Source organism: Plectropomus leopardus, chromosome 9 (assembly GCF_026936395.1).
Source record: "Plectropomus leopardus strain MGB_pleo_1.0 chromosome 9, ASM2693639v1, whole genome shotgun sequence".
Taxonomy (NCBI): Eukaryota; Metazoa; Chordata; class Actinopteri; order Perciformes; family Serranidae; genus Plectropomus; species Plectropomus leopardus.
Window position 1 is genome coordinate 15,788,207 of NC_142184.1, and position 12,077 is coordinate 15,800,283.

Below are 12,077 nucleotides of genomic sequence, written 5' to 3' on the forward strand. Positions count from 1 at the left end.
AATAAATAAATAAATAAACAAGAAAAAAACAAGTACTGTAAAATAATTAATTTTAAAATGTATTTTATTATATTTTTCTGCAACATAATTTTAAAACATAAAAATCATAATTAGAAATATGTTGTTTTTTTTTAACATTTCTCCCTATTTTTGTAAAATTATTTTCCAATAATCCCCCCTCTTTTTAAAAAATAATTACTGGGTAAATTTCTTGCCACCTTTCATAATTTCTTGCAATTTGTGGGACATTTTTGCCAAGTTGGTCATTGCCTTTTCTCCCCATACTTTATTATAGGGTTAAATTATAGGGTTTCAAAGGGTCAAATAGCTTGTGAAATGCATCTGAATGCAGGACAAGAAATGTGATGTCAATCCAGGTTTCAAGGGGTTAAAGGTCCAGTGCGTTAGATTTAGGGGGAAATATTGGCAGAAATGAAACATAAGTATGGGTTGTTCTTTGTGTAAAATCACTTGAAAATAAGAATTGTAGTGTTTTTGTTTTCTGAAAATAAGCTGTTTTTATCTATGGATGGAACAGGTCCTCATCTACGGAGATGGCCATGTTGCACCACCATGTTTCTACAGTAGCCCAGAATGGACAAACCACACACAGGCTCTTAACAGGGCCATTTGCATTTTTGCGTCTGTCATCATGGTTAGCCCCTTGGTAACGAAAGTAACTAAAATACACAGATTTTTTGTGACGCTGTTTCATTCAGTGTTTTTACCAGTTTTACTCACCAGGTCTGTTTGTTTTGGAGAGAAACAGACCTCTGCGGCTAAATCGGCTTCCTGTGAAAACCTCCAAAAACAATAAACACTGAGGGAACCAGGAGATGTTTCTACTAGTTGTAATCTGCAATCCTCACTGCTATCTGCCACTAAATCCCCCTAAATCTTACGCAGTTGATCTTCAATCAAAAGTCAGTTTCAACTAAAATAGCACAATAATAGACACCAAATAGATACTGGTGTTAAATTGCAGTTGTAGTCTAAATTGTAACAAATCCTATACTGGGATGATAAAAAGCAACATGAAATTGTCAAATACCTCACACACTCTTAACACTGGAAAAAGGCAAAATTTTAATGAATATAATTTACATTTTAGCAAAAAGCCCTTTACACGTTTGACAACTGGATATGTTGTAGCAGGAACATCACAGGTGTTGTTTAATCAATGATGGCTTGTTTCCATTTAGGTGTGGGAGTGAGCCAGCATGCACTTAACAGGATCCTGAAAGTGGCACAGAGGAGTACTGCCTTTATGAGGCACACCTGTGTTTGATGAGTCAAACTGTTCACTGTGATGTCTATTGCATCCATTGACAGCTATCAGAAGTTCAGAGTTGACACAGGTGACACAATTTTAGTCAACAAACTTTTATTAATTATTTTAGGGATACTAATGCACAGGTAATACAACAAGTTTGGGAGAAAAATTGTAACAGTTCAGACTCAAAGGAGGTGTCGATGCCTCCTATGTTAGGTTCTATACAGCTTAATTTCAGATATGGAAATCTTTAATACATCATTAGTCTCTTTTCACCCGTTACCTCTGTATCATAACCAGTTATGAGCTACAACATCATCTCTTCAAACGATCTCGACGGTTTCATCACAATGGCCCCAACAACAGAGGCGGATCCCATTTTCCTGCTTTTGAAGTAGGTAGCATACAAAACGGACCACTGTTGTCCAAATAAAAGGGTAAAATTCTCAGGCTGTCTAGGGGGATTTCTAGGGATTAACCTTGGTTTTGGAAATAACATTGCTGACAAAGGGAAGACGCTTGAGCCTGCTGTTTCCCCAGGTACAAAAGTCACACCACACACAGTCAGGGTAACTAGAAAGCTCCAACAACACTCCTATTTCAAGCCTATTTCATGGTATAGTAAGTGCACTAAATACAGAAACAAACACACATACATATGCCTTGTTGTCCCATATTTTATAGATAATAATAAAGGACTCTCTCAATGTGTTTGTCATTGTGTACTGAAAAAAAAGATCAATTTATGTGCATCATCAAAATGGATAAAATAACAGTGTATGCCGACACATAGGCCTACAATGTTCTTTGTGGTCTACAAATTTTTTCAACCTTTTTTTTTTAAGATTTCATAATATGTAAAAAGCATTTTCAAAGCAAACAAATAAAAGTCGGGGAGTGAAAAAAACCATACAATTTCGAGAAGACACATCAATATCAAAATTATCAGCAAGCCAACAAAACCAGCTAAATATGGTGTATTGCTGTACTTTCTAAAGATGTTGCAGTTAGCTCACACTGCGGGATAGATATGTGTTCTCCACATCGTAGGAAGACAGATAGTAAAGGGTGTGATAAAATATAAAATACCCACTGTTAAAAGCAGTGCCTAACTATCATATTGCAACACCAAAGCTTGTCAGGTAAACACGGTCAATGTGACGTTATTAATGAAACGAGTAACAAGCAGCTGATGAACTGATTCTGTGCCACGGCATAACACTCAACGAAAAGTGTTACCATATCTGACATCCAGTCATTACAAAGGTGCTAACTGTTTTGTACACACATACACGCGCGCGCGCACACACACACACACACACACACACACACACACACACACACACACACACACAGGTCTGGACTGCTCATATCGAAAGGGTCCGAGGACCGATCAGTGCTTGTCTAACTTATCCACTCCGTCAGTTGGATAGAAGATAAAGGTCCATCCGGCTAACAGAGACAGACACATGCATAATCACCCCCACCTGAATAAACTCCATCAGTTGATTAATAATGGAGGAATTCAGCTCAAATCTTTGCTTTACAATATAAAAGGTCACAGCGTAGGGATGACACCACCTGGGACACACACATTTCAAATTCAACGCTTCTTGAAAATGTTCCACTGACATCAGTGCTTGATTTTAATGATGACATTTGTTGGTGCAAAAATTCAGACGACTTGCCAGTAAGGAGAAAATGGCAGGATGGATTAATGGACTCACTGAGTTGTATCAGGTCCTTAAGGTAGAGTGGCAAGTAAAAGCACCCTTATTATCTTACCAGAATATCCCCACATCACAACTTTATCCAAAGCTATCAGATTGCTATATGGGTAAATACACACAAGAGAATATAAAATAGATTTACGATCTTTTTTTTTTTTTAAGCAAGCAAGTCGTTATTTTTACGGTCATAGCTTCCAAATATAAATCAAACATTTATGGATTTTTCATTTGCTCAAATTGTTAATATAACTGTGGATTCAAGTATCTACTTTGTTAAAGTGAAAATATTCTCTGATTGCACACATTTTAGATTTTTATAATAATAATGGATTTTTTTTTAAATCTGAAGCTAAACTAACATTAAGAAGTGGAGGAGCAGCCTTAAAATTCAACAAGACCAGTTATGGCTTTGTGTCATAATTATGCGGTCATGTTGCATTACAGATACTATCTATAAAGAGTTAACCATGCTGCTCATTAAAGTGAAATTTTGCTTTTTTCTAGTTTAATTTTTCATCAGAGTGAAATATTCCCGCTCCTGTGCCCGACAGCCACTAGGTTAGGTTCAATACTCCTCGAGTGCAAAAATACAAGAGGGGAGCGAGAGGGGTTAAGGGTTAAAGTGCAAGGCAATAACTTTGAGCATCCAGGAATTAATTCATATACATAATTATAAGTGAATCTTCATTTGCAATTTTTCTGTTTAATAAAAGATTATTTCCCTCAACCTCTCTATAAAAGATATTCTCTCCACAGCTCTTTGATTCAAGCTAAAGCAGGAGCCAAAATATGGCCTCCTTTAAAATGGTGTCACATCATTTGATTGTGCTGCAACGGTGCAACAAGCTTCACACAAAATTCATCGCTCTGTCCAACATTTAGCTTTGCCAGTCCTATTTTAGACAGGATGCTTCAAGTTTTTTTGTGTTCAAAATCAATTCAACAATGCCTTATAAGGTATTAAATTATAGATGGAAATCTCAAACAATCGTTTTTGGGGGTATTCTGCTTATTAATAACTTCAGTGTAAAAGAATTGTGGAATCTTTTGACACTTACTTGTGGTCATCAAAGCAGAAACCTTTCACCGTCATGTGATGCAGATAAAATAAAAATAAATGTCACTGGAGTGGTAGCCATATAGGAAAAACTGAGTGGAATATGATTAACAACTGACCAACATTTTAGCTTATATGACATTTGCTTACTTGAAACATGAAAAAAAATGTAAAACCAGGAAAAAAAAAAGTTTAAAACAACATTGCACTACAGCACACACTGCAAAAATTCTGACTGCTTATGATCCAATTGGACGTGTCAGGCTTTAAAATGACAGATGGCATCATTGCTTTGAGTATATAGATATATAGATATAGATATTGTTTATGTACACAGTACAGTATATCTGTGGAAAAAAATGTGAAAACACTAGCTATCATTAAATGACTTCACCATGCTAATAGAATATCCTTTTTAAAACCTCTCAAACACAACATGAATATTGTAGAGAGAATCACTCTGTTTGGAATACTACCTCTGTTTAGAAAATGCTATCTGTGTGGAAGTCAGGATTTTATCTTTGATTTCTACTGACGCCCCTGCTGTGAGTACAGAAACTGAAATGTGTGCCTTAAAAAGGAGACAAAAGTGGAATGGAGAAATAAAACACTACTGTTACATGAGTATTGTTTGCAACAGTAGACACATTAACTCTGGGATTTCAAAAAGTCTGTACTAAAGGTTTAACTTCTTACTGGTTGTTTTAACTTTCTTCTCAGTGCCAAGTCCTTGCAGAGTTAGAAAGGTCTTTTAGCTTCCTGGCACAACATTTACAGTAAGCATCCTCTCTGGCTCCTGGGTCGGACAAAAGCAGAGCTACTCTGACAACGACAGCCTCTTGGGTTTGCTTCGTCTGGCGGCGGAGGGGATGGGCTGTCTGATTTGGCCTGAAGTAGCACTGTCCGTTGGGTCGGGGATTCGGGTGGGGGACTGTGAAGGGGTCACGGCAGGGGTTGAGTTTTGAGTAGTGGTTGGTGCTTCAGTTTTTGTAAGAATAGGTGTAACCACAAGGGGGCGCTCTTTGGGTTTGCGGCCCCTCTTCTTACCAGTGGTGGCACCGTTCCTCACCTCAGCTTTGATCCCATTGTTCTCCGGCGCTTTACTTTTGCTACTGGAGACCACTTGACTGGCTGCTGCACGAAACCAGTTCTACGGCGATAAAACACACTGTCAGGAACATATAACTGTAAAACTTTTCTACTGTAGTTAGTGAGACAAACCATCGTGTTTGAATACAGCAATATAGAGCCCCTTGAGTCCCATAAGACGGTAACTGTTTAAGGTTTTAAAGGGAGAGTTCTTTTTATCTGTAGTGCTATTTATCAATTTAGGCTGATTTGGTGTGAGTTGCTGAGTGTTGAAGATAATGCAATGTACACAAACATTTTGACCAAGTATGAATAATGTGATCAAATGGCTCTTACAAGATGCCTGCCTTCTCTCAAATATCGATGGCACTCTGCTTGTGGTGCTAAAATCACCAAAAATTACATTTTAAAAACTCAACAGCAATCAGAAAAACAGAAATCATGACCCAGTTATTCAAGATAATCCACAGACCTTGTTGTGAGCAGTTTCACCAAACTACGTCCACCAACCATAGAAGGAAGCGTGCATCATGGAGGAGAAACTCGTGCTTCTGACAGTGCAAAATGTAAACATTAATGACGTCTTCCTCGGCTGTAACATTAGCTAGCTCAGTGGTGCAAGGTGAGCTAGCAGTAGATGCACGCTTCCTTCTGCTTGGTAATGTGGTTGGTGGGTGCAACTTTGTGGCATTGAGCTTTTATATTGTGGGAAAAAGTTGTTATTTTGTAGGAACTAAATGTAGTTATCAACCTTAGAAATGACTGTGTTAAAGACACTGTATTTGAGGGAACAAGATAAGTATAATGTACCGACAAGATCTCTATAAACTTGTTCCCACAAGTTAAGCCCTTGTTTGCAAAACATAGGCACAACACCTTGTTATCACAAGATCTATATACCAACTTTTTTTTGCTGAATGTTAACGGAAATAAAAATACTGCATATGAGAATGTACTTAAGATAAATGCTTTCTTCTCCCTGACAGCAGGCGGACAAATTAATATAGCAGTTGCTTTACACTGAGATTAACTCACCTGTGAGTGTGTCTTGCTGATGTGGTACTTCACACCGCTCTCTGAGCTAAACTCCTTTTGACAGATAAGACAAGTGTACTTTCCCAGTTCTCCACCACCCTGCAACACACACACACACACACACACACACACACACACACACACACACAGTAGTACATGTGCATGTTATTCAGTTTAAAACAGTGGCTATAGCAAAACATGCATGTTAAATCCATGTTGGAGCCATTATTTGCAACAACCCCATCTCACCTGTTACATTCCAGTCTTTAGGTATTGATCAACACCAGAAGTTCTAAATTATTACATGCATTCCTGTAGTAAATATTTTTTTCATACTTTTTAGGTTGCATTGCAATTAAGTGTTTATGCAACAATACCACATTTTTCAACAGTTTTCTTTTTTTGCATTTGGAAAGTCTGTAAAAGTTCTTTAAAATTCCTCTAAATAAACACTATTTAGAAGATACAAATGATGCAGTTCTTGTATTTCCATTTTTTATAGGCTTTCATTCCCACCAGTTTCATCTGACTTACTTGTCTTTGAATTGTTCTTTTTTGCTGTTCATACTTATTGTAGTGCTGTGTTGTATTAAGCTGTTTTCTCTGAGACAAGCAGGTTGCAGAAGCAAAGCACTTCACAAACACATATAAAGGCTGATTAAACAAAAAATAGAAGTGATGATGACAGCATAAACAATCCTGACCTGGCTATGAACTCAAGTGTGAATGTGGGTTAAAACTCTGTGGGAATTGCATGTGTCTGTGTGTATTCTTGTTTTTACTACAGTATCTACAGAGACAAATGAGGTTGGCGGTACCTGGCTGCAGTTGGCAAGGTGGGCTTTCAGTCCTGATACACTGGAATAGACAGCTTCACAGTTCTGAGACAAAAGATAGACAAACACAAAGTGAACAAACTCACTCAGTCAATATTTCTGTGAAATTAAGAGCCTAATTATTACAAACCTAGTACTCATTATTAAAGGGATAGTGTGGATATGTTCCAGAGGGGTTTTATGAGACACTATCCGTAGTTAGTTTAATACATACAACTAAAAAAAAGACTTTCCTATATCATATCATATTAGGTGTACCCTGTATGTAAAAAAGTTTCACCACTTTACCTTGTCTTCAGACAGCAACTTGTAATGGGGAACTGAAGCTGTTAACTATGCTCTCTTCAAAGCCAGACTCCACTGGGAAATAAAGTAATTTACCATACCTGAAAACAGGGACTGCTGTTTAACTGCTGCCTCAATTAGTTATTTTGTTTGTGTTATTGTGTGAGTTTGGCGTTTAAAAGGGCTAGTTTGGATTCACCAAAGTCACAAAGTGACACAAACTAACTGATTAAGCCAGCAGTTGACTGGCAGCTCCTGTGTTCAGCGAGCTAAAATTACTGTTTTTGTCAATAAAGTCTGGTGACTTTGACGGAAACATTAATGGAAGCCTTGAATACCTTCACTGTCTAAAGGGGCTGTTGGTGTCAAGGTAAAGTAGTGAAAATATTGTCAGTATAGCATACATTTATACTATTTGACTGAATTTTTAGGTGGGATGTTTTAAAAAATTTGTTAAAACACATTTTACTGTTGCTTCCATCAACAGTTGTACATTGTTTAGCTTATGTGGTGGCACTCGTGCCTGCTTCTCCAATCTAGGGGGGAATAAATGGATAAGAACCCCCACTTCAAAGAATTTAATTTTGTTTATTTCAAATATGCAAAGTTATTTTCTGTATATATTGTCATATTAAACCACTCCCTGTTCTTACTTCATTGGTGCAGCAGATGAAGCCCTTCTCCTTGACTTGGCTCTTCCAGGTCTCTAGTAGCTCTGGGCTGAAGTTTGGGAGGCCAGGACGAGTGTAGTTTAACTACACACAGAAGAGGACATTTATATCAGTTTATCAAATCAGGTAGTGTTACAATTTTAATAAAAAAGAGAGACAAGGTAGTATATTTATCCAGTTTGTTTTTTTTTACCATTTACTGGTGTTTTTGTGAAGCATATTTATGGAAAGGTTTGGTCTGATGCGTGTGCAACCCTGTTTGTGCTTCTGCATGTGCCTGTGTGCTTATACTTGTGACGACTCCTTTCAGCACACAGTACCTATATCCAGACCAAAAGGTTTGCATATGTGTAAGGTGTATAATGTCACTGTCGGGGGCAAACCTCTTATCTCCGCATTTCATTATTTTAATTTTTTTTCAGAAATTACTTCTGTTGGTCCCCCTCTTCATCTATTAGTGGGTTTTACTATTTCTCAACCAATGAAATGTATTTACAAAAGTTTGTGACTAAACCTCCATCAGATTATTTTAAAAATACAGTGTTTTTTCTAATTCCTGAAAAATAGCGATTTTAGAGATAGGAGGTTTGCGCCTGACAGCAGCAATGTGCATGTATGTATATCTACTATGCAGATCATGTGTGCTTAAAGCATCCCCTCTCTGTCCTCACCCTCTTGCTGTCGGGCACCAGGTCATCCTTGATGCGGCGCTTTGTGCCCCAGTCTTTGGCCAGCTCATCCTCTGCTATCTCCTGCAGGTGGAACACTGCCACCTGGGCTGACCGGCGCCGCACTCTGCCACTGGGGGTCCGTTCAAAGTCATCACCCTGGCTCACATTCTGCGCTGCTTTTTCCTTTACTCGCTCCCTCTCTTCCATTTCCCAGTCCCTGTCTCTAGCGTCTCTCTCCTTCTCCTTCGGCTGGCCGGATGGTGCTTTCTCCTGCCAATCTTTCTTCTCCGACTGGCTTTGCTCCTTCTTGCCTACTGATGGAGACTCCTCAGAGACCACCTGGGGAAGCAGTGGGACACTTCTTTGAGTGGAAAATGTTTTCACTTGTTACAGTAAAATCTAGTAAAAATGCTGTCAAACAGTGAGAAACAAAAAAAAAAAAGCTTGTCAGCTAAAATAATCACTTACCCGCTCTTTGCCGGTGTTGTTGTTGGTGTCAGTGATAATGTCCCTGTTGTTGTTGGTGGTGGCTGTCATGGTGGTGGTGATAGTCGGGGAGTGTTCGGTCCGCGCATGGTAGTCTCTGCCAGCCTTGGAACGGTAGGTTTTTCCACATTGCTGGCACAGAAACACAGGCCTCTCATCGTCAGAGAACTCTCTCCCACAACGTTTCTGGTGGTACTGGTAGCCCATCAGGCTGGAAAAGTGGGCTGAACAGCCCTGTACATGTGTATGTGTGTTTGCACACATTATGTTTTTATGATCGTATGAAGCCAGTGACAGAAATGAGACAGAATGAAACACATATTAAGCAGGAAACTGGGTTAAGTGGAACGACATGTAGGTTTAATGGAACAGAATTACTGCAATTGGTCAGTATTTTGTGGTGGCTGTTAAAAAAGACGGAGAAAACAGGAGGAAACCGCTCATTTTTCAGTGTGAGGACATGTCACAGCAGAGAGTCTATTTTTTGCAGCTCTTTCTCTTCCTCTCTGTGCCTTTTGCACTCTAGTGTGAGTAATGGGAAGCAGAGTGTTGATGTGGTTTTGGGCAACATGTCAAGAACAAGGCATAAAGGAAAAAAGAGGGAGAGAGGTAAAAGGAGGCAGACACAAAAAGAAGAGCCTGAGGAAAAGGGAGAAACAAAATCAAAACTGGCAGATGAGGAGAGAGGAAAATGTGACATGAAAGACAGAAAAGTTGGACAAATGGAAATGAAGGACACAAGTAAAGCAAGAGTGGCAAAGACTGAGAGAAAGGAAAAGAGAAAGGGACACAGGAAAAAAGACGGAGTGCATACCTCACTAGGACACTTGATTCGTCCCATCTGTTTGAGCACTCGGCGCAGCCTTTCCCTCTCCTCGTGCTTGTCGCCCGTCTGGCCTTCGCTCCCCGAGGGCTGAGGGGGAACAAACACAACGACACATAAGTGTGTCCCATCACAACACCTCCCCCTCCCTCCTGACATTATAAAAAATACGGTGATGAAAATGTGTTTTCCATCTCGGGTGTTCACACTGTGCCAGGATCATTAAACGGTTTCATGGTGAGGCTGTTACTCAAGGCATGTTTATGACAACTGTCAAACCCATGTTTTCACTCGAGTGTTGGCTGGTGCCAAACCCCAGCCAAGACCAGAACAACAGATGGCAGGGCTGCCAGGGAGAAGAAAGCAGAGAAGTGCAGGGGACTGGATAGTGTGGACTTACTGAGGAATCCCAGTGGAGCAAACTTCATGTGTTTTCTCATGTGTTAACACACAAGAAAAAAAAAGAGAAGACTGAGACACAACCTCAGCTTTCTGGAAAGGTAAGGAGACAACATACTGCCAGAGCACTCACTACTTCAACTAAATTTAAGTCGAGCCCGCGGGTGAGAGAACAGACACCAGCTCAGCCATTGATTTACACTGGCAGGAAAAAAAAAACATGAAACTACATCAGCATGTATTCTTAATGCCTCTATCAGAGACAGAGAGGGAGCAAAAGAGCAAGCACGGGAGAAAGAGGAGTGAGTGAAGAGGCGGCAGTATCCCAGCAGCCAACATCAAGGTCAAACTCAGTAGGTGACCCCTGTCCTTCTGTCAGCCCTCTGTGTTTTCCCACACAGCACTGGGGCTGTGCAACGTGACCGCACTGACAACACACTGGACTCTGGGTTAGCGCAAACGCCAAATCACATCAAACTTCATAGCGTTGCTTATACAAGACTCAAGTGCAAACTGCTTCACATAGAAATAGAGAAATCCATAACAGATTTAGCACAAATAGTCATTCAACCAGCAACATTAAAAGTGATACAACTAATAACAAAAGTAGCATGAAAAAGAAGTAAAGTCAGTCTGTAAAATGTATTTTACAGTTCCTGGAATATAAACACACTTCTATACCAATTTAAAGTTACGGTACCAACAGAAAATACAATATGTCACCGTATTTACAGGAACAACACCTCTGTATATATAATATGTCCTCAGGTGACCAAACCAATCAGCACTTGCTGTGTACTGTAGCCACAAAGGAAACCTAGTATAAATCTGTACACCAAGAAAAACTCCTTTGTCCTTGTTTTGTTGAATACATCTGAATGGAATCATCAACATATCAGTGTATGGAAATATCAATTTATTGATACATATTGACCCTGAATAATTGAAATGGTTTCATTACTGATTTTCCGCAGTATCAATACAAGCTGTACTGCTTTGGAAACTACTTTCTAGCTCGGCCTTCCTTCCACCAGTGATATGACACACACACCAATGCAGTGCCCCCCCAGCTCCACCTCTTATATCACTCACTCACAGTGCTATCTTCTGCTCTCATTGCACAAGTTGCACATAGGCTTTTGTAGGAGAGCTTTGTTTTGTTTTTTAGTTGCACTTAATTGTATTTTGAATGTGTGAAAGTCTCAGGGGCCATTTACACTGCAACGGCTCTTGCATGAAACTTTAAACTTTTGTTATGGTTTGGCTTTTATTTCACACGACAGCAGCGTTTTGCGGGCCTGAAACCAGAACTTTTGAAACCGGTGTCCAGAGTGTAATCTTTTGAAAATGCTAAACCTTCTGTCGCTGCGCAAAGCAACAACGCTTGGATCCTGTGAGAACGGTGACATCACAGCCACGCTTTGTGCATGCACGTAGTGTTTTTCTGTGGTGTGTAACTACAAAATGACACCGCCAACTACTGGCCTGGCATGCATACTACAGTGTTTGTTGTTTTTGTGGATCTGTGTAAATGAGGATCACTCTCACAATGTTACCATAATAATGCAGCTTTTTGTTAAATGCAAAGAAAAGACTTTTCTCTTTTTTAGTATGGCCATACACAACTAAATATGGTCTGAGACTTTTGTCATGTGCAATACTGCAAGCAAAATATTGTTTTCTTTAGAGTTGGTAAGTTTTAGTTATTGTTCGTCTAGACTG

General features: G+C 39.4%; 1 protein-coding gene across 6 annotated transcripts in view; it reads right to left on the reverse strand.

Moving 5' to 3' along the window:
* Window positions 1-1,367: 1,367 nt before the first annotated feature.
* Window positions 1,368-12,077, reverse strand: part of znf512b (zinc finger protein 512B) — a 38,558-nt gene continuing 27,848 nt past the window's right edge. For 5 of the 6 annotated variants that reach the window (XM_088082078.1, XM_042491535.2, XM_088082075.1 and 2 more), the window contains 7 exons: window positions 9,948-10,046; window positions 9,116-9,367; window positions 8,648-8,986; window positions 7,959-8,060; window positions 7,003-7,065; window positions 6,185-6,283; window positions 1,368-5,210 (listed from right to left, as the gene is read on the reverse strand). In XM_088082078.1, the coding sequence (XP_087938204.1) occupies window positions 4,878-5,210; window positions 6,185-6,283; window positions 7,003-7,065; window positions 7,959-8,060; window positions 8,648-8,986; window positions 9,116-9,367; window positions 9,948-10,046 (1,287 nt within the window). In that variant the 3' untranslated portion in view covers window positions 1,368-4,877. The remainder of the gene's footprint in view (window positions 5,211-6,184; window positions 6,284-7,002; window positions 7,066-7,958; window positions 8,061-8,647; window positions 8,987-9,115; window positions 9,368-9,947; window positions 10,047-12,077) is intronic. The other variant, XM_088082076.1, reaches the window with a different exon arrangement.